The 20,702-nt window shown below is 55.1% G+C and overlaps 6 protein-coding genes across 6 annotated transcripts; 3 read left to right on the top strand and 3 right to left on the bottom strand.

Annotated features, from left to right (window-relative positions):
- Nucleotides 1-1,755: 1,755 nt before the first annotated feature.
- Nucleotides 1,756-2,553, top strand: HRG_01079 (integrase core domain-containing protein; the record flags this gene model as incomplete). The annotated part of the gene is made up of 1 exon (XM_044859550.1): nt 1,756-2,553. The coding sequence occupies one exon, from the start codon at nt 1,756-1,758 to the stop codon at nt 2,551-2,553; it is 798 nt and encodes a 265-aa protein (XP_044725950.1).
- Nucleotides 2,554-6,510: 3,957 nt separating this feature from the next.
- HRG_01078 lies at nt 6,511-7,741 on the bottom strand (the record flags this gene model as incomplete). The annotated part of the gene is made up of 2 exons (XM_044859549.1): nt 6,511-7,101; nt 7,163-7,741. 2 exons carry the CDS (start codon nt 7,739-7,741, stop codon nt 6,511-6,513), a joined length of 1,170 nt encoding a protein of 389 aa, XP_044725949.1.
- A 983-nt stretch (nt 7,742-8,724) lies between these two features.
- On the top strand, nt 8,725-9,539 carry HRG_01077 (glycosyl transferase family 2 domain-containing protein; the record flags this gene model as incomplete). Its single annotated transcript, XM_044859548.1, has 2 exons — nt 8,725-8,837; nt 8,921-9,539. The coding sequence occupies 2 exons, from the start codon at nt 8,725-8,727 to the stop codon at nt 9,537-9,539; spliced, it is 732 nt and encodes a 243-aa protein (XP_044725948.1).
- Nucleotides 9,540-10,046: 507 nt separating this feature from the next.
- HRG_01076 (Tetratricopeptide-like helical) lies at nt 10,047-11,623 on the bottom strand (the record flags this gene model as incomplete). Its single annotated transcript, XM_044859547.1, has 4 exons — nt 10,047-10,245; nt 10,294-11,379; nt 11,432-11,480; nt 11,560-11,623. 4 exons carry the CDS (start codon nt 11,621-11,623, stop codon nt 10,047-10,049), a joined length of 1,398 nt encoding a protein of 465 aa, XP_044725947.1.
- A 320-nt stretch (nt 11,624-11,943) lies between these two features.
- HRG_01075 (MULE transposase domain-containing protein) lies at nt 11,944-14,549 on the top strand (the record flags this gene model as incomplete). Its single annotated transcript, XM_044859546.1, has 4 exons — nt 11,944-12,102; nt 12,419-13,472; nt 14,020-14,326; nt 14,378-14,549. The coding sequence occupies 4 exons, from the start codon at nt 11,944-11,946 to the stop codon at nt 14,547-14,549; spliced, it is 1,692 nt and encodes a 563-aa protein (XP_044725946.1).
- Nucleotides 14,550-16,071: 1,522 nt separating this feature from the next.
- Nucleotides 16,072-17,073, bottom strand: HRG_01074 (glycosyltransferase sugar-binding containing DXD motif domain-containing protein; the record flags this gene model as incomplete). The annotated part of the gene is made up of 1 exon (XM_044859545.1): nt 16,072-17,073. The coding sequence occupies one exon, from the start codon at nt 17,071-17,073 to the stop codon at nt 16,072-16,074; it is 1,002 nt and encodes a 333-aa protein (XP_044725945.1).
- Nucleotides 17,074-20,702: the final 3,629 nt, after the last annotated feature.

Raw genomic sequence — 20,702 nt, 5'->3', positions numbered from 1 at the left:
CCTCTAATAGGGACACACTTCGCAACCTAAAAGATGCGAAGTGGTTCACTAAGGTCGACGTGGTACAAGCGTTCCATAAAGTACGGGTTGCAGAAGGAGACGAGTGGAAGACAGCGTTCCGCACCCGGTACGGTCTCTTCGAATGGATGGTTACCCCGTTCGGGCTAAGTGGCGCGCCAGCAACCTTCCAGCGGTATATTAACGGTATCCTACGAGACTACCTCGACGAGTTCGCCTCTGCTTATATGGACGATATACTTATCTATTCGAGCGAGCAGAGAAGACCATTTCCGGAAGGTACGGTTAGTTTTAGAACGCCTCGCCGAGCATGGACTACACCTAGACCCGGAGAAATGCGAATTTGGAGTCAAGCGGATTAAGTACCTAGGATTCATTATTCACGCAGGAATTGGCATTCAGGCAGATCCCGACAAGATACGAGCAATAGTCGAGTGGGCAGTCCCCGTTACCCAGAAGGGGGTGCGCAGTTTTCTAGGATTCGTTAACTACTACCGGATATTTATACCGCAAGCCTCGGAAATAACTGCACCCCTAACAGCACTAACAGGAAAGGGGACTAAGTTCAAGTGGACGGACGAGCACGATATGGCGTTCCAGACACTAAAGACGCTATTTACGAACGCCCTATTCTTACTCAATGGGATTTCGAGAGGCCAACCTTCGTAGAAGCAGACTGTAGCGGCTGGGCGCTTGGGCACACTTACGCAGGAAGTCGACGGACAACGCAAGCCAGTAGCGTTCCACTCGCAGAAGCTATCACCGGCTGAGCGCAACTACCCAATCCATGATAAGGAAATGCTCGCTATTATTCGTTGTCTCGAACAATGGTCAGCCGAGCTACGAAGCTGTGATAACTTCGTTATCCTTACCGACCATAAGAACCTCGAGTATTTCATGACGCGCCAACAGCTCTCGGAAAGGCAGGCACGTTGGGCTGAATATCTCTCGCGTTTTAACTTCCAGCTCCAGTACCGTCCGGGACGGGAAGCAGTGGTGCCAGACGCGCTCTCGCCGCGAACAGGACCGACCAAACGAAGCGGATCACGAAGCACGAGATATGCAGCTTATTCCAGAAGCAGCCCTACGTACCTACGTCGGAGTAACGTCGACTCAAGCGGGAGAAGGCGAAGAAGAACACACGGTTTCCACGACCCAGAGCTACAACAATTATGGCAGCAAACGGCAAACCAGGATCCAGTCTTTACAAGCGTTTATAACGCGGTACGAAACGGATCTCGGTCCTCGACCCCAAGCTTAAGCTGAAGGTACAAGTCGCCGAGTGCTTTATTGATCCTCGGGGGCACCTACGACTACGTGGCCGCTTATGGGTGCCAGGCGCACCGATCACGACAGAAGCAGCAGCCAAGGCAGCACCGCTAGAGCAGGAGTCGCTAAACGAATTAAGGGCTCCTTAATCCAGAAGGTTCATGACTCCCATGTAGTAGGCCACCCGGGACGGAAGGGACGATAGAAGCCGTATCCAGGGACTTCTACTGGCCGCTAATGCAACAGCATATCCGACGTTTCTTGCGTAACTGCGATGTCTGCGGCCGTACGAAGATATGGCGCGAGCATAAAAGGGGTCTACTTAGACCGCTACCCGTACCGGACCGCTTCTTCCGCCAGATACAGATGGACTTTATTACGGACCTCCCCCTTGCGAACGGTAACCGCTGCCTCTGGGTTATCAAGGACCGGCTAAGTAAGGAAGTTATACTCGAACCGATGCCAACGATGGAAGCGGAAGCATGTGCAGAGCGTTTTCTATGGTGCTTCGCCCGCTACCACTGGTGGCCCGACGCTATAACGAGCGATAGGGGCTCGAATTGGGTAGGCCGCTTTTGGAGGCACATGTGCAAGTTACTGGGGATCGACCAGCAGCTAAGCACGGCGTACCACCCCCAAACCGACGGAGGCCCTGAGAGGATGAACCAAGAAGTACAGGCATACCTCCGCGCCGTGATTAACCAGAACCAGAACGACTGGGATAAGTGGGTTCCCGCGGCTCAGATGGCGTTAAACGGTCGGGTCAATACCTCTATAGGGATGTCCCCATTCTTCGCTATACACGGCTATGAGCCGAAGTCACCAGTTCCCCTCGTTACGGAAGCATATGCGGAAGAGTATCCTCAGCATTCGCCAGAAACCAGGGCAAAGAAATTTGTTACCAAACTACAACAGATTACGGACCTCTGCCAAGCATCAATGGCGACAGCTACGCAGCAACAAGAACGCTTCGCTAACAGACGACGGAACGCGGCAGAACGCTTCGAAGTAGGCGATAAGGTTTGGCTTGACTTACGGAACTACGCGTCAGAGCGACCTAAGAAGAAGTTCGACTGGCTGCACGCTAAGTATACGATAAGCAAGGTACTCGACCCGTACACGGTTGAACTAGCAGACCTCCCGAGGGCTGCTATAATAGGTTCCACGTCGACCAACTCCGGAGAGCGGGACGGACCCAATGCCTGGTCAGCAACGCACAGACGCTCAACCCCATCTATCCAAGTAGACGGGAGGCTCACCAAGTAGTAGAGGAAATACTATGCGCTAGGTGGAAGAGAACCGGCCGCGGCCGTAGGCGGAAGTCCTTGTACGCTGGCAAGGTTGGCAAGACCCGACCTGGACCTCTTTAGACAATATGCAACAGACAGCGGCCTTGGATAAGTACGAACAGAGATACGGCCCGGCTCTCGAAAACGATGGACCATACCAGCACCGACGAGTGGCAACGGAAGCACAGCCGGCCCAAATCCAGGGGCAAGTCGAAGGAATACAACCACAGCTGCAGATACAGGGCAAGAGAATACGCGGACCACTACGGGCTAGGACTAATGGCGACGCCCCGTCGATAGTAACGGCACCAGACCCTATAGACGACGGCCCTACGATCGTTGTAGGGGACCAGGAACAGGAAAAGGGCACCAGCGCCAGAGAGGAGTAGGGGCTAATGTGGGCTACGCCCCGATGTGTAGATCTGGCATGGCCAGACTAGTCACGTGCGAGCGCCACGGACACGACTCCTAAAGGGAGCGATGTAGACACGTCTCCCCTTTACACTCTTTGTAGCTCAATTTACATCAATTACGCCCAGCACCTGTGCCAACAGTGCTGACCCCGTAACACCCAGATCCCGATAACGACCGAAGAGCTCAAGCCATACGAGAAGACGGCTACTAGGGACGAGGTTCATCAATATCTCTCTCTAATTGGCTCAATTCTTCACCCAGCGATTCACACCAGACCCGACGGTGCGTTCCCGGTTGGAAAACTGGCACAATTCAGCCATAACCCGGGCCCGAAGCATAGGAGAGAGGCCAGGAGATGCCTGGCATACCTCTATCACACGAGAGATCGCTGCATCTGCTTCTCAGTCAAAGAAGCTGAACGCAGGTTCCTCTGCGCTTCTGATTCATCCTTTGCAGACAACCCGGAGACTCGAAAATCCTCACAGGGATATGTCTTCTTGTTTCTAGGCGGACCCGTTGACTGGAAGGCTACGAAACAAGCGACTGTGACGACGTCGTCCACAGAGGCCGAATTGCTGGCCCTGTCAAGCGCGGCGAAGGAGCAAATGCAATTTTCCCGGCTAATTAAAGAGCTTGACATCAAGGTAGAAGGCACCAATGAGCTATGGTGCGATAACCTGCAGACCATCAGGCTCCTGACTGAACTAAGCGCAAAGCTCAAGACGAACCTTAAGCACATCGATATCCATCGTCACTGGCTTCGACAGGAGGTTCAGGAAGAAAGACTCCAGATCACATGGATCAAGTCTACGGAGAATCCCGCTGATGGAATGACAAAGGCCCTTCCCAGCAAAAGCACGAAGCTTTTGTCAAGCAGCTAGGGATGCAAGGAGACCGGTGGCACCAATTGAAGCCGATGCGCCGGAGGACAGTTTCGACAGTATCACCACCCAGAGAGATATAGATGCTCTCCGAGCATCACCCAGGCACAGGATGGACCCATCATTTTGCTGGTATTGACTTGTTAAAATGCTCCTGGTCACAACACCAAGGAAGACATCATGAAGAGCATCTCCCTCAACGGTAGTAGCCTCACTCGCTGGATATTTGATAAGATTGGATGATTCGTCTGTCTCTTTTGCTTGTTTGCCTCACTCACCCAGTGAGACCGAGGCAAAGGGGTGTGTCAGAGGAGCAGACTGACGGTCTAATCCGCACACGTATAAACTCCGGTGAAAGAGGCAGGTCAGACACAAGGACTTGAGTCAGGTATCGATACAGTAGAGGAACATTGCCTAATCGGGATACACGGAATTGGCACTGATTCAGGGCCACCACGGGTCCCAGATTGGTATCTATTCGTATAAATACCCCCTCAATGTCGCACAGATAGATAAAAAACATGCATCATCGTTTGGACTCAATTGTGCCTGCCCTTATCCTTCCGCCCGCGCTCTCAGCTTGCTGAGAGTCTCCCATGCCAGAGGTAACCCCTCGGCGGTTCGATTCGAGGACCTGGAATCTCTTCCGAAGAGTATTGGGATTTTGAAGGCACTCTATACAAGTCCACCGGAACTCTTGGAAGATCTTCGGCCCATCCTTATCCTCTGAGTAAAAGCTTCTGTCTATAGCTTCCCTCTGCATATACCAATAGACGTGGCTGTTCTTGTCTCTCTTCTTGCGAACATGCTTTTGTTTGTTGTCGGCCCACTTCTTGATAAGTCCGGCTTTCTCTGCGAGCGTCATATGACTACTGTTCAATGGCGGCTCTGGTGTATCCGCGTCGGGCATGTCATCATCTGACTCACAGTCAGGATGACCCGGGGGCGCGCAGACAATTGTATCTTCGCCAGTTGGAAGAGGAGAGGAAGGAGCCGGAGTTGCGCTAGAATCAGCGCGCGCGCGGATTCGAGGTTGAATTGAGGACGTTCGATGCGGGCATAATTCTGCGTTGGCAATTTACGCCGGGTCCTTGGAGCAAAGAAATTCGCTGCGGCAGATGTTTTTGTTTCAGCAGGGCCATACTACGTATCATGTTATAATTAGCTATCCACTCGTAAGGTAATTAAATAAGGAGGGTAGATTGGAGAGTAATGAAGTTTTACCTGATCTTGGCTGAAAGGCTCGAGAATGGACGCGACACAGGTAGTCGGAACGACACCAAATAAACCACAATAAAGTGTCAAGGAGTCGGGGTTGAACGGGTAGGATAGGTCGTCGGTCAGGGCGTTGATTCGGGGGCTGATCCGAAGCCGCTGTCGGAATATCGAAGCAGGAATTAGGCGAGGTCGTGGTAAAATAATGTCGTGGCAGTTGTCGCGAAGACCGTTGCGCCACGCAGGCAAAGGTGGATGGGCTGACGACCCTGTCTTTCCGACAGCAGTAGAATTAACAGGTGGTCAACTGAGCGGAAATAACGCGTCTGAACGCGGCTAGTTGGCACAATATATCCTTATCATGCAGATTTTTCGGGTACTTCCTGATCGGCTAATTTGTATGGACAAACAAGTAGCAGTCATATTGGGCTCGAGGAGTAGATAAGTCCCTAACAGCCTCCAAATCGCGAGCTGACTCGATTCGTGTCACTTCCAATTGTTCGCGCAGTATTGAGATGTTGAGGATCTGAACGCGTTTTCGAATCAGCTTGCTGGGGCTGTACAGCGGTATAATTATTATATTATATATCCAGAATATGGGTTGCCGAGCTTAATATGTGCTTGAAATGTAGTATTCCAACCAAAAAATGGGCTATCCATTGATTGCCTTCAAGATGATGTGGCATTTCTTGAGCAAATGTTAACGACATGTAACTATCGAGGGTTATATCATCCGAACGAGAAAATCCAGAACATTCGAGCGGCACTACATTTAAATCATGTGCATTATAAAATGGCACTGTTCATGAGCTTCATGGTGTTTTTTTAATACTCCGTATAGGGTGGCAAGATTGCTGAAACGGTGGCGTATCAGGCACTGTTAGGGTCGTTATACCACAATATATGGACGCCCTAACTGCCGTCCTTCGCCTCGATTTCCCCAGCGACGCCCCCCGCCAGACGCGGGCGGCGCGGGACTAGGATTTTGCCAGTGGAGTGTGGACGGTGGAATCCAACTGAAACACGCACAACAGACTTTTAAATACGCAGAGCGTCATCACAAGCGCGGCCGAACTCGAAGTTACCGTGTCCGCGCGGGGCAAACCCCTTAATGATGGGGTCAAAGCAGCTTGTTTATTGATGTGTATGTGAGCCTGCCGAGGAAGAACAGGAAGAGGCCCTTGGTGGGTGGCTTCGGGTATTGACCCTTTCCTCCTGTATGTCCCTTGGCCGCGAAGCGGGTGATAATTTTTTCGCCTTACGTTTCGACCATATCGCCATTCATTCACAATTTTTATGAATGAATTGAATGAAGACTCCTGATTTTTGATTCGTCGAATTTGAAGACCTTACCCGATTCGGCTTCATTCAATTCAAGGGTCCCGAGGCCGATTCGACTTCAAAATCTTCAAATATCAGCCCTATCAACGTCTCCCTGGCAGCCAACTCTTGACCATGGACACATCGCAAAACTCGTTGCCCAGGTTGCGCACTTCCTCGGCGTTCCCATTAAAGACCAAGTCCAAAAAGGCCGTCACGATGCCTAGCACGGTCCGCTGCATCCGCCAGCCATTCATGCTCCCAACCACGGCCTCGATCGCCGCCCTATCCTTGTCGGGAATCCGCAGCGCCGTCACCAGCAGCGGCGCGTCGGTAAACGAGTAGTGCTGCGTCTTGGCCACGGCCAGCTCCAACTTGGGGCCCCGGAGGTGAGAGTACAGCTCGGGCCAGCTCGAGTTGGGCGCCGGCCCGTGGCCCGGGACGCCGACGAGGGCAAACGGCCGGTCGAAGCCCTTGTGGGCGACGGGGCCGAAGATGTGGCCGTCCAAGTTCATGCCGCCCAGGATGCGTTCGTCTTTGAGCATGGCTGCCGCCACGGTTGCCCCCCCCAACGAGTGCCCGTACATGGCCACCTTGGCTACGTCGACCTCGCCGGGGAAGCATCCCGTGAGCTGCTGCAGGGCTGACGGATCGTGCAACCGGTCGATGATGAAGGAAATATCTGCAGCGCGAACCTGATCAAGCGGCTCTCACGTCAGACCCTGCAGGACTCGGCCGGCGCCGCATTCGACTCACCTCAATGGCCCGGATGGCATCGGGAATTGTGGATATGTCGACCGCGTGCACCACGGAGCCATCCGGAAACTCCACAATGGACGCATCGTAGGGATGATCAACGGTAATGACGACGTAGCCCTGGCTGGCCAGCGCCCTGGCACCGGCGCTGTATCCGAGCCTCGAGCCCTCGAGCCCGGGCGAGAAGAGGACGACGGGATACCGAGGCTTCGGGCCGTCCTTGGGCCGGTTCTGGGCTGGGGGAAGCCGGTGATACTCGATGGAGAAGCGCGAGAAAAAGTCGTCGGCCAGCGGGGTCAGCGTGCTAGCCAGCTGTCCGAACTGGGCGGCGGTCGCGGGCGGCATGTAAGGGACTACTTGGACGGGTGTCTTGGCGGGGTGCCCCGGCTCGAGGGGCAGGAAGACGGAGACGAGGATGCGCCTCCTGTGAGCCTCGTGCGCGGGGGCATACGGGTCCCAGCGACTCTCGTCGGTCAGCTCCTGGACTCGCATGGCGACGGGAAAGGGGCCCAGGGGACCGGGGACCAGGAGTGCCCGGACGGTGCCGAGCGTCGCGGCGAGGACGAGGAGGGGTAGCATCGTGGCAGATTTGAACGCCCCAATCAGGCTGTGGCTGTAGAAGGAGAATATGGAGAGACCCGATGCATTGTATTTACAAGGCTCGAGGGCGCTTCTTATAACTGCTGCGTGATGGATGGCCAGTAGCAGCAAGCATGGGTGCTGCTTACGCTGCACTCGTCCACAGGGAGCATCTCGTCCTCGGAGAACATCGCCCGAGAGACTGCGCAGCTGCGCCCCTGCTCCGAGTCGCCGAATCTGGCCGATATAAGCCTCACGGCCACTAAGAAGCCGGCGGAGAAAAACAAGAGTGAGACTTGATGCTCAAAAATGTCTGATTTCGGCAACCATGTGTTGTCGGGCTAAGGAGTAGGCAGCAGTCAAGCAGGCATGTGTGTAGGCGGCTCGTCGGCAACAGAACCGGTCGATGCTCTCTTACGGCCGTAAGCTGCAGTGCGACCCCCGGGTGCCAAAGGAATCGAAGCATTCATTGCGTCACGCCGAGTGTTGCTGCGGGTTCGCTGGTGGCTTGGGCAGCAAATAAGCTCAGAGCCCCGACGCGAGGGATGAATTCTTTGAGACCTCGTCTTTTTCTTCTTCCCTTATCAATCAGTCATTTCTGCGCAGGAGTTCGAAAGAGGGGGCTGTAGCGGTGAATTTGCGGTGTTGCAAGGTCCGAGGTTGGCCGTGGTCGATGACGGATCAGCCGGAGTCCGCCGCCTTAGTCATCCAATTTGCGAAGCAACTTGGCAGCTATGCGACGAGGCAGCTATCGCGACACACCAACGGAAATCAAGCCAGCATTCAACGCGGGCCCAGCTTCCCACGCGCCAATCCCGCAAGGCCAACTTGCCGACGCTCCTTTTCTCCTCTGACCTCTCTGCAGTCCCTTCTCCCTTGCTCGCCCGCAACGCCGTCCTGCCCGACCCCAACCAGCGCGTCACGCTCCTCCGTCTCCTCGTGTCCCAAACCACAGACAGGCCCATCGATCCCCCACAGCCGCCATGGCGTCCGCAACGGCCTCCAAGGAAAAGTACTCGGTCATCCTGCCGACGTACAATGAGAGGCGGAACCTGCCCATCATGACGTGGCTCCTGAACCGCACCTTTACCGAAAAGTACGCGTCGTTGTGAACCCGCGTCCCCGCCCCTTGCTGCAATCAGGCCCCGGCAGATGGTGGATGGCTGACGGAAAACACAGCAACCTCGAGTGGGAACTCATCATCGTCGACGACGGCTCGCCCGACGGCACGCAAGAGGTTGCCCAGCAGCTCGTCAAGGCCTACGCGCCGCACGTGGTGCTCAAGTCGCGCGCCGGCAAGCTCGGCCTCGGCACCGCCTACGTCCACGGCCTGCAGTTCGCCACGGGCAGCTTCGTCATCATCATGGACGCCGACTTCAGCCACCACCCCAAGTTCATCCCCCGCATGATCGCCCTGCAGCAGGCCGGCGCCTACGACATCGTCACCGGCACTCGCTACGCCGGCGACGGCGGCGTCTTTGGCTGGGACCTCAAGCGCAAGTTTGTCAGCCGCGGCGCCAACCTCTTTGCCGACACGGTCCTGCGTCCCGGCGTCAGCGACGTCACCGGCTCCTTTCGCCTCTACAAGCGCGCCGTGCTGGAAAAGGTCATTGCCAGCACCGAGAGCAAGGGCTACACCTTCCAGATGGAGATGATTGTCCGCGCAAAGGCCATGGGCTGCACCGTCGCAGAGGTGCCCATTTCCTTTGTCGACCGCCTCTACGGCGAGAGCAAGCTGGGCGGCGACGAGATTGTCGAGTACGCAAAGGGCGTCTTTTCTCTGTGGCTCAAGGTGTGAGGACCGAAGGAGTTACCAAGACTTGAGCTACCAAGACTGGTCCATTCTCTGTCCAGCACCTCACCACGTGCTGTCTCTCATCCAGTTTTCTCACGCCGTGCTCTTGACGTTGTCGCGTGTTGGCTGGATGGATGGATGTATTGATGAAAGGGGGGGTGATTGATGAAAGGGAGGGTCGGAAGGGCGTTAGGGCGTCAAGCACAGCACCGCTGCCACTTTCGAACACACATGTTTCTACCAAAGAAAGCTGCCGCCGTCTCCTTGATAATTGGCCGTTGCAGCACTATACCAAGACTGGCCGTGTCCATGGCTGTTTTGGAGCCGGCAAGCAGCACTAATCAAATCCCGAGGTCATCCAATGGCATCTACAAAATTTGCAACTGAGAGGAAGCATCATCGCCGACATCAGATGAAAATCGCTGCCAGTCCCAGGTTCTTATCCCCCGTAAATAACACCTCACAAGGCACCCGGCAGACCATGGATCCAGCACATCGGCTGCCAGACCGTCACAGCTTAAAGTCAGCACTCATCTTCTCCCACCCCGCTGCCGACTCGTCCAGCCGGGCCACGCGCTCCACGAGCCTCGTCTTAAGATTTCGGTGCTTGTCCGTGCACAGCTCGTACATGGTGGCCAGGTTGAAGAGCAGCGTGTGCGACGACGCGCCCGCGCCCACCAGCCCTTCGAGCAACTCGCGGCCCTGCCGTCTAGTTATTAGTCTCTTTGTCTCATTCTGCTGCCGAGCGGCCTCCTACGCGCATTCTACGCAGGGCAAGGGGTTGCCGCGGCGCGGGGAGCTCGCAGAGTAAAAACTTGCCTCGTGCATCCTGCCTAGGTAGAGCAGGCAGACGGCCGTGTTGACGCCCACCATCTCGTCCCCGGTGCCCAGCGTGTCGTGCAGTCCCTGCCACTTGCCGAGGGCAGCCTCGTAGTCGGCGTCGGCCATGTCGCAGAGCGCCTGGATGAGCGTGTCCGTCTGTGCGGCGTTGTCCGAGCACCTGGCCGCGCACTCCCGCGCCTTGGCCGCGCTGCCCAGGTGCAGCCACAGCAGCGCCCTCGACAGCGCCAGCTTCTTGTTTCCGCCGCCGTCTGACATGGTGGCCAGGTGGTGCGCCGCGCCAGGCAGGTCATCCATGTCGATGAGGGCCCCGGCGACCTGGATGCCCAGTTCGTGCAGGCGCGACCTCCAGAGCTCGCGCGTGGTGCCGTCGTGGCTGGCGGCGGCCTTTGAGATGTGGACCCGTGCTTCTCGGGCGAGGTCGTGGTAGCTCATAACGGCCCTGCGGTGGTCGCCGAAGCCGAGAGCCTGGAGGCGCACGTTGAGGACGCGCAGCTCCCAGGGGGCCAGGTGCTGGCCTGTTTCCTCGTCGACGTAGATGCGGGGGTTGTTGAGGTCCTCGAGGGCCTTGACTTCCTGAGCCGCCAGCGGCGTCGCGTCAATGAGCGTCAGACAGGCCAGCCGCGTGTACAGCAGGTCAAAGATGGTCTTTGCATCGCGGGCATCGACGCCATTACGACCGCTGGCCGCCGCGGCGGAGCCCGTCAGCTCCTGGACAGCCGCAATGGCCGCGGCCCTGAACTGGCCGCGCTCGAGGAGCTGGTCCAGCGGCACCTGGGGGTCCGGCTGCTTGGGTGAGTTGCGAAAGGCCGGGGGCACGTTGAGCTGTGTGATGGGGTGGTAGATTTCCGGACGGAGCAGAAAGGAAAAGTCCTTGCCGGGACGGGCATCGCCGGGCTGGGGAGACGCGGCATCCTGGCGCTGGCGGGCCGACGAGGCGCTGCGCCGGGGCAGCTGGACCGTCGGGCTGAGCTGGGCCGTCGAGGGCGACTTTGGGCCGTCACTGGGAAGGGCTGGTCAGAAGCGGCTTGGCTTGCGCGACGCATGCGACCAACTCTTGTGCGGCATCGAGAGGGCCCCTGGTGCTGGATCTGGGTCTCGACGCTGAGAATCTTGGTCAGCTGGGATTTGGCCATGATGGTAATGCATTGATCAAGTCCAGCCGCTCCTTGCCGCGACTCACATCTGGTGGAAGACGACTTGTTGCGTGCGTGTCCCTGTGACGGGACTCGTTGCGGCTGACTCATTTGCCCTGCTTCATGGGAGCCTTCATCTCTCGAGGAGGCCTGCTTTCGTCGTCGCTGGTGAGAGGTGAAGCCGTCACGTCGTGAGCTTCAAGTACATGTACATGTACGGGCGTGAACTCGGGTATTTGCCGGCTAACTCGGAAGCGGGAGCCAATAGGCTCACGGTACCCGCGAATCTAATATTTCGCGGGCACCGTGACAATGACTAAGCAGATGTCGCAGGGGAACGCGAGCCCGGTGACCGCGCGTGTTATTGACGGTCGACAACGCGCCTCAGCAAAAGCACCCGTCCGCTTAAACATGCTGTAGCGACCGTTAAAATGGGTCCGCCTTCTCTCGGGCCGACTGCACCGTTTGCCGAAGACTGTCTTCCACCGGAACTTGACTACGACTCTCGCGATGACCTCCTCATTTCGATCAACGCTTGGGCTGCGACGCGGGGCTATGCCTTCACAACGGAAAGTCCACCAGAGCCAAGGGTGGCAGACAGACAGTGACCTTCGCGTGCGACCGGTCTTGTCGACCCCAAATCCGTCGATAGAACGTCAGCGAAAGACAACAACCCGAGGGACGGGCTGTGAGTTTTCGATTTTGGCCAAAGAATCAGCCGACAGGCAATCTTGGGCTGTGCGACACCGCCCAGACAAACGATTTTCCCTGCATAATCACGCGCCCAGTCGCCACCCTTCTGCTCATCCTGCTCATCGTAGGTTGACGGAGAAAGATATTGAAAAGTTATCGCGCCTTTCTAATGCCGGCATTGTCCCAAAAGATATTCGGACCTATATACGACAGAACTGCGATTCTCTTGCCACACAACAAGACATTTACAATGGAATTGCAGCTACCAAGAGAGATGTATGCGAAGGGCAAAGTTCAATTCACGCTTTGGCCAGTCAGCTCGACCAGGAGGGGTTTTGGAGTCGGATCCAATTCGGCCAAGACGGCCGAGTGACCGCAGTTCTGTTCGCTCATCCAGAGTCCTTGACGTATCTCCAGGCATACCCAGATGTCTTGTTGCTAGATTGCACGTACAAGACGAACAAACACGGCATGCCGCTCCTCGACATGATAGGAGTAGATGCTTGTCAGCGATCATTTTGCATAGCATTTGCATTCCTTGGTGGGGAGACCGAAGCTGACTTCGTGTGGGCGTTGGATCGCCTGAGGTCACTGTACGAACACCATAGCGCCCGCTTACCCTCTGTCGTCCTAACAGACCGCTGCATCGCCTGTATGAACGCCGTTGCCATTTCCTTTCCCACTTCTTGCTCACTACTCTGTCTGTGGCATGCCAACAAGGCCGTCCTCCGCTATTGCCGGCCAGCCTTCGTCCGCCAGGACCAACCGGAGTCCACAAACGCAGAGACAATTGATACGTCAGAGAGCAACGGCTGGTCTGAGTTCTACCAATTCTGGCACTCGATCATGGCTGCACCAAACGAAGAAGCATTCAAGGACCGAGCTACGCAATTCGAGAAGAAGTACCTACCCAACCACCTCAAACAAGTTGGATACATCAAAACTTTCTGGCTTGAAGGGTATAAGGAAAAGCTTGTTAAGGCTTGGGTTGATCAACATGCTCATTTTGGAAATACAGTCACGTCGCGCGTGGAGGGCATACATGCATTGTTGAAGGCCCATCTCAAAAAGTCCACGCTAAATCTTTTCGAGGCTTGGAGGGCGATGAAGCACGCGTTACTCAATCAACTGTCAGACTTGAGATCGAATCAAGCCCGACAGCAGATTCGGGTCCCAATTGAGCTCTCTGGGCCCTTATACGCTTCAGTGCGCGGTTGGGTCTCCCATGAAGCGCTGAGAAAGGTGGAGGAGCAGCGGAAGATGCTTGGTAGGAGAGATCCTCCCCCACCGCCAACTTGCACGGGGGCTTTCACCAAGTCCCACGGGCTGCCTTGCCTTCACACTCTAAAATCTTTGCAAGAGCAAGGACAAGTACTCTTACTTGAGCACTTCCATACGCACTGGCACCTGCAGCGGGATGGAACTCCCGGCCGCTGCTAGAGCCGCGCCAGCGAATCGAGTCGACCTTAGCAAGTTCGGCTATTCCCAAGCAGAGCACTCGGAGAGAACCCAGTGCATTTGAGAGTATCGAGGAGGCTCGTAAAGCGCCACCCACATGCAGCAGGTGCCATACGGTTGGTCATAGGATGACCGCGAAAGCCTGCCCGCTGCGCTTTGGAGAGCTGCTTCAAGAGACTACGTCGTCGATGCATTCACGATCGGTGTCACCATCGGAGATCGTACCGTCATCCCAGTACGTGCAAGCCGCTTTGGACGCACAGGAGCCAGAGCTTGCAACTGAGCCGCCAACTGATGCGTCCCTGGCGACGGATTTGGGAGTGTCGCAGGAACCCTTACAATTCTGCCCACTACAGCTCCAGACCATCCTCCTGCCCAGTCGGGTCAGTCCTTTCACGCCGAAATAGGTTCAGTTGCCACGACCTTTCCCGGTGACCAAGATTCCGGGCCCGTACCGGGTCCGCCCCGCGATGCCACTGAGCTGCTGGTATCGCCACCACCTATCTCACCTGACTTGCCAGCCCCACCGCCGCCGAAATATGATTCACCAGAAGCTATACACAAAAGTTATACCGCTGCAAGAAGCGCATGGTATGCAGCGCAGCCGGCCGGCAGCATCAAGACAAACCAACAATACCGCAAGGCAATGAGGCTTCCAGCTAGGTATGACAAGCAAAGCTATGAATGGTGTATGGACTACAAACAAATGTCCAGGCATTGCGCCACTACAACGGGGTTGAGAGCATGGACGAAAGAAGAAATGATGGCATACCTTGACTGGAGCCATGCAGAAGATCAGCGTGTTGAAGCCCAGATCATGAAGGAGATGGGAGACAATCCGTTAGCCAACACACGGAGGGCGTGGCCGACATTTGGCGACAGGTAGAAAAGGACAGCCGAGAGCAGGAAACGCTGTATTCTGCACATGTTGAGGCAGATGATTGTATTTTCGTCGAGCCGTAGTTGGCTCTACTGATATTAGCAGCTCTTTAGTTCTAGTAGACAGTAGACTCACACATACGACGAGCACAGTGCCGACAGACTACCCGCATCATGGCTTTACGCAGACAACGGACTGTGATTAGTCATTTTCGCGGTGCCCGCGAAATATTAGATTCGCGGGTACCGTGAGCCTATTGGCTCCCCTCGGAAGCTTGTGTATGACTAATAGAAGAAGATTCTCTGGACATCAACGGCATGACCCCGTGAAGGCCTCGTTTCACGCCCCCATGCCTCAACATCTAGTGTCATGAGAGCGCTCTCGACTCTCCAGGATTTCTTCATCAAGCCGTTGCACGAGCCGACCCGGGATGACGCCATGAGTTGACTGCCAAGGCAGAAAAGTTTTATCCGGTGCTAGCGAAGACTTCTCGTCGCCGCACGTCTCCTCAGCCCTCACCGTCTTCTTGGTCCAGCCGATCTGCGCACGCCTCCCCTGCATACGTATCGTCACCCTCCCTTCATAGCCCCTGTTCATTCTGGAAAAGAAATTGACGTTTCGCATGCATGTACGAGGATGCACGGTGACCTGCAAAGTCGCATCCGATGCTGCGCCAAGTTCCAATGCCGCGCGGCCTTTTCTGTCTAGCCATCGTCGCGAATAAGAACCGATGATCATCGACTGAAGGACATTAATGACTTATAGAGATGGCGTGGACAAAGGCCACTCGCCGGCAATCTTCGTGGTCGCCAATACGCGCCTGTAGCCGCAGTCCTTGCTGCCGGACTTGGACACTCTAGGCACCCCGACATGGCATTCTGACGGTTCAATGCTTGGACGTTTCCTGTAGACTCCGCCAAGCTCTCGCATTCCATTCTTACTTGATCCCTTGTAAGACAACTATTTAGCGTTTTCATGACCCTATGGACGACGGGATCGAGGTGCCATAAGGGCCGTGAAGTTATGAACTACTACGATGATGAGGATGCTATAGTTGCAAGCCCTATTATAGCATTAATATAGAGACTCTTTTTAGCACATGGGCCTGCCTAAGCTCATTCACCACCGGTTTCTCAGCCTCTTCAACGCCCGTTACTCCAAAGGGGCTTGGCCGTCACCCCGTTGGTTCCCATATTACTTTGTAGTCGCGCACCAAGTAGCAGACGAAGACCCCTTTCTTCAACGTTCGTGTTGCGAGCTCGCTCTACGGCTCCAATAAAGAGCCGACTTGCTTGCCATCCATGTAGATGCTCGACAGGAGCCTTGGCTCTCCGTCTTTGAAGTGTGTTTCGTTGCCACCTCTCTCTTCTGCTGTCGAGAAAAGTCAGAGACGCAAACTTTTCGGTCAGCGCCAGGAAAGGGGTATCGTCAATAGATATAATACAGTGTTTGCTTGCTTGCTTGCGTCTCGTGTCCACGAGTATTATTCAAAAATGAGCGTTACCCGCGGCATTCCTCTCCTCCAGCTTCAAAAGGACACCCCCTTTCCAGGACGAGACGCCGGCCACCGCCAACCTCGTCGCCGGACCATGATACACACGAGCCCTAGAGCGGCCACCAGCAAGGGGAAGCCCACCCACGGCTGTTCGACATGCACGTGGTCCCCGAGATAGTTGAACAGCCGCCCATCGGACCGGTGCCACGACCGGCCCGCCGCGTGCCGCACCACCGTTCCGCCGTACTCGTCGTCCAGCACGCCCAGCACCGGCTGCGTCGCGGCCCGGGCCCGGTCATAGTCGCGCGACGCCGCCGTCACCATCATCGGCCCCGTGGACCAAAAGACTTGCAGGTACGGCAGGATGATGCGTCGCGACGTCGAGGCGCCGCGCCGCTTGGCCTCGTGCAGCGCCCACAGGAGGAAGGGCGAGGCGCGCTCCGCCATAAAGAAGTGGTTGCTCAGACCCAGGGCTCCCGATGTCGGGGCAAAGATGGCCTCCAGCCCAAGACGCTGCAGACAGGATACCCCCTGGACCGACTTGGGGTGCACGTCCAGGTCGGCGTAGATTCCCCCGTGGGCGTGGACCACCACCAGTCTAGCTACGTCGGCTCGCTGGATGTTTTGTGGATAACCCTCGTACGTAGGCAGCAGCCACGCGTACTCGGCCCTAATAAGCCCGACGATGTCGTCGTCGGTCCACAGCCAGACCGTGTAGTTGAAGGGCTCTAGCCCGGCCCTCCATGAGTCGCGAGACGACCATGCCGGGTAGGTGCGCACGTCGGCCGTTTTCCAGATCTGGTGGACAATGTTGGGGATGTTTCGGCCGGCGACGGCCTGGCGAGCGTCGTGGGACGTTTTATGTTTTGGGCGATTAGGCCGAGGGCAGGCTTGGATTAGCTCGGTCGACGCTGAGATATGGCCGACGAGGGTGTAGTAGTCGACGTAGCTGAGCTGGTGGACAAGGACAAAGAGGACTAGGACAGCGCCTAGTGAGGCAATGAGCTTGCGCGAGTTCCCCCTATAGAGAGCCATCGTGCCCTTGCCGAGGAAATCGGCCCGATCGAACGGGGTGATAGGTAAAGTCTAGAGAGTAGAAGCCCGAGTGAGTTCCAAGTCGTACGAAGCGAGGGGTAGTTAATAATATTAAACGGAGCAGTAGGTGGTGGTGTCGTCAACAAACGAGTGTCCAACATGAACGGTGCGCATGAAGTCGTACCGAGCAAACCGTTCAAGTTATAGTCAGAGGAAGGAATCGACTGCAATTCAGCGCCCCTCCACGTTTGAATAAGCTCGGGGACCGTTGGGGGAGGAGCCGGAGCGAGTCAAGGAAAGAACCGCTCCAAACGACAACAAGACGGAGACAGGGCTGACCGAAGAGGCCCGGAGGCTGGATAGAGCCGCTGCCTGCCTGACAGAAGGGCAGACGTCGGGGCATATGCACCGGCTCCGAGTCTGGAAGGACGGCAAGGATCAAGCCTTGTCCCGGGGACCTCGCCGTCGTATGGCACATGTCCACGCCGTCAACGAGCTTCTCCGACTCTGGAGCGCGTTCGCCATGTCCATCCTGCCAAGTGTGGCTTATAGGAACAGGCAATACACCAGGGGGTGGTCCCACGAGCAGGGCGTTGGTAGCTTCCGCGCGTCCCTTGCATACTTGTTACATACGCGGAAACTCGCCGGCGTAAGCGACAAGCTAGCGGAAATGATCTACGGTATCTGTCCGGCGGCTCGTGCGAGGGACCAGGAGGAAAACTTGATATTGTAGCAAGGAATGCGCAATAGGCCATGGCGGTGAACGTGGGCTCTGGTCCATCAACACGTCCACACATCAGCTGTCTAGAGAGAGAGAGAGGGAGAAAGAGAGAGGGAGAGAGACTTGCGCCAGAAACAGCCTCAGCTCTGGCATTCCTGACCACCTCGAACCCTCATGTGGGCCACGAATGGCGGACGATCTACTAAGTATGTCCAACTGCGAGGTGGTGCGTCAAGCGGACCCGACTCGTAAGCTATAGCGTAGAGGTGGATAATTATCACAGTACACGCCAAAGGGGCAAGCTCTGCTTTAATAATGCAAGCAATTAAGAACTAACGTCTTAGCAGCAAGTGGCCCACACATGTTCAAGTCGAGTCCGCTGTTCGCCCAGGCGGTAGGGGTGATAGACGAAGGTGAAGATTTTGAAGATTTTGAATGAAGGATGAATCAAATGAATTGAATTTTTTGGATCTTGATTCAAAATCTTCAAGCTCCAATTTTCGCGATTCAAGTTGGGTTTGGGCCAATTCAGGCCATTCATGAATGGTTTGAAGGGATCCCCTAAACGAAGTGAATTTGGTGTGTACCTGAGCGATTGCAAAGATGCCTCAAAAACGCCAATAAGTAGTATATAGTTTTAAGTTATAGCCTTCTAAGAAGTCGATAATCCCGAATACTACAAAAATTAACTTACATAAATACTGATCCGCCTGTCCTAGGCAAATCGACTGAAAATAAGCACTTTCAAAGCTCTGCCGAATCCTCAAAATACGTCGGTACAACGCGTTCGAATCCGCCACTGTACACGGCTACACTCTTAGAGCCCCAATCCTCCGAAGCCTCCATTGTATCTAGACAGGGGGTTGATATCGCAGACTTATCGGCTTGGGATGCAGGAGGTTTGGGGTAGGGGTTCGGTGGGAGCCTCGGTGGGAGGAAGAGGTTGAGGAGGATTCTCGCCTGAACACAGATTAGCATATACCTACATATATAATGAGGGTATATCCATACATACCATCTTCCAGCTTGCCCGGAATGTGGTCTGGTCTCCAAATAATACTATTGGCAAAGGGCAGGATGTCATACTCCATGGCCGCCTTGATCAACGCCTGATCGATCTTATCTTCCTGAGTATAAGCACTCCGTAAAAGTGTTAGTACTCGCACCGTATCTGCCTTCAAGGCGTGACGGCGGATACCGAATTCGTCTCTACAACCGCTGAAGAGGCGTTCCACGTCAACTTCAGAGCCAGAGACAGAGAGAAGATCACGCGCCGCCGCAGCCAAAGTGGCCACTCGACCTTGTGTTCTTTCCACCACTTCAGTAGGAAGTCTGGAGACTTTGCAATAGACTCGTCGAACTCTATTCGAGGAGCTGCAAGCCACCGTTCAAGCTCCGAAATAGGGATCGCCGCGCCCGTCTCCGCCTCCCTCGCCTTCTTCATTTGGATGGCTCTCCATTGCGCAATGGAGACTCCTTGAGGACGCTCAGCTGGTCTGGATTGGCTCATAGTTGAGTTTGTGGCATTCAATGCTGCTAGCTCCGGCCACTCCGTTTTGAAATACTTCTTGACTTTAGCCATAATCTCAGAGTATTGATCCGGTATCATCATTTCCAATTGGTGAGTTTTATAACGCGGATCCAGGATGTGAGCTGCGAATAGCATCATTTGATCGTCAAGCTTCTTCATATAAGTAACGTGTTTTGCTTTGCCCTTCGAGAAGGCGTCTCGAATGGACATATCAAGGTCTGTAAAGTCGCCAACTCCTTCGACTACATCATCAAGGAGAGCTTCCAAATCCCAATAGATATCGAGACTTTGTGAGATCGGCGGCATAACTTCGGAGACTTTCAGAGTGTGGTCTTTAAACGGCTTCAGAACCTTCCGCAGTTGATAGAGAGCGACAATCTCTTCTGATAAGGGCAGGAGGCACTTGACTTGCGGGTGAGTATCAACGAACTCAGTATACTCTGCCTCAAGCTCGAGGAATTGGTCAATCATGTCGTAGGCCGAATTCCAGCGAGTGTCGACATCGTAGGTTGGCTTCCGGTAGTGCGTGCGCGGCATGCTTTTGAAGTCTTGCTCCCTAGACCCGGATCTCAACATCCAGAGATTGAGGAGGCGGATTTTGGCAATCCCACTTCGACTAGAGTCTCCCGGAATGGTGTAGTTGTTGCTTTTATTCTCTTCGTCCCACTTGTCAAGCATCTTCTTGGCTTCCTTCGCTGTGCCTGCTTTGAGATCTTGCAAGACGCCCTCACAAATGAGCGAGGTAATATGAGCTAGACAGCGGATCCAACTCTTCCTGCCGTGAAAGCGCATGCGGGCCTCCTATTGGGCTCACCTTGTCGTCGAATTTGGTCTTGAGAGAATCGTACAAAGACTGACAGAGCGTGCCGTTATTGCCGGCGTTGTCTCCCGTAATGGCGAGAAGCTTAGGCTTGAGCCTGAGCTCCTCAAGCGTCCTCTCAACTATCTCAGCTAATTGTTTGCCAGTGTGAGATCTTTTGAGCTCAATAAACTCAATAACTTCCTCTCTCTCCTCAAACTCCGGTGTAATCCAGTGCGCAATAATGGCGAAAATGGGCACCTGATTCGGTGCTGTCCAGATATCAAGGGTGAACGAGATGGTGGCACAATTGTACTCAAGCTCAATCTTCAGCTTCTCCTGCGTTCGACAAAGTCTGTATATATATGATTGCGTAACGTTATACGACTCCTGTACACACATGTTGTGTTGTGAGCCAAGAACATCTCTTGAAAAGCAGGAGTCTCGACAACAGAGAAGGGTTGTCGGTGTTTTACAAACCACCGGCGGATAGACTCCTTTGCCGTGAGTCTTGCTCTCTGCCTAGGTCGACCGCTCCATGCGTCTGCCTCTGTATAATCTCCTCCACCAATGGCGCG

Source organism: Hirsutella rhossiliensis (assembly GCF_020360975.1).
Source record: "Hirsutella rhossiliensis strain HR02 chromosome Unknown scaffold00001, whole genome shotgun sequence".
NCBI lineage: Eukaryota > Fungi > Ascomycota > Sordariomycetes > Hypocreales > Ophiocordycipitaceae > Hirsutella > Hirsutella rhossiliensis.
Note: the sequence above shows the minus strand (reverse complement) of the source record. Positions and strands in the feature narration are given on the sequence as shown.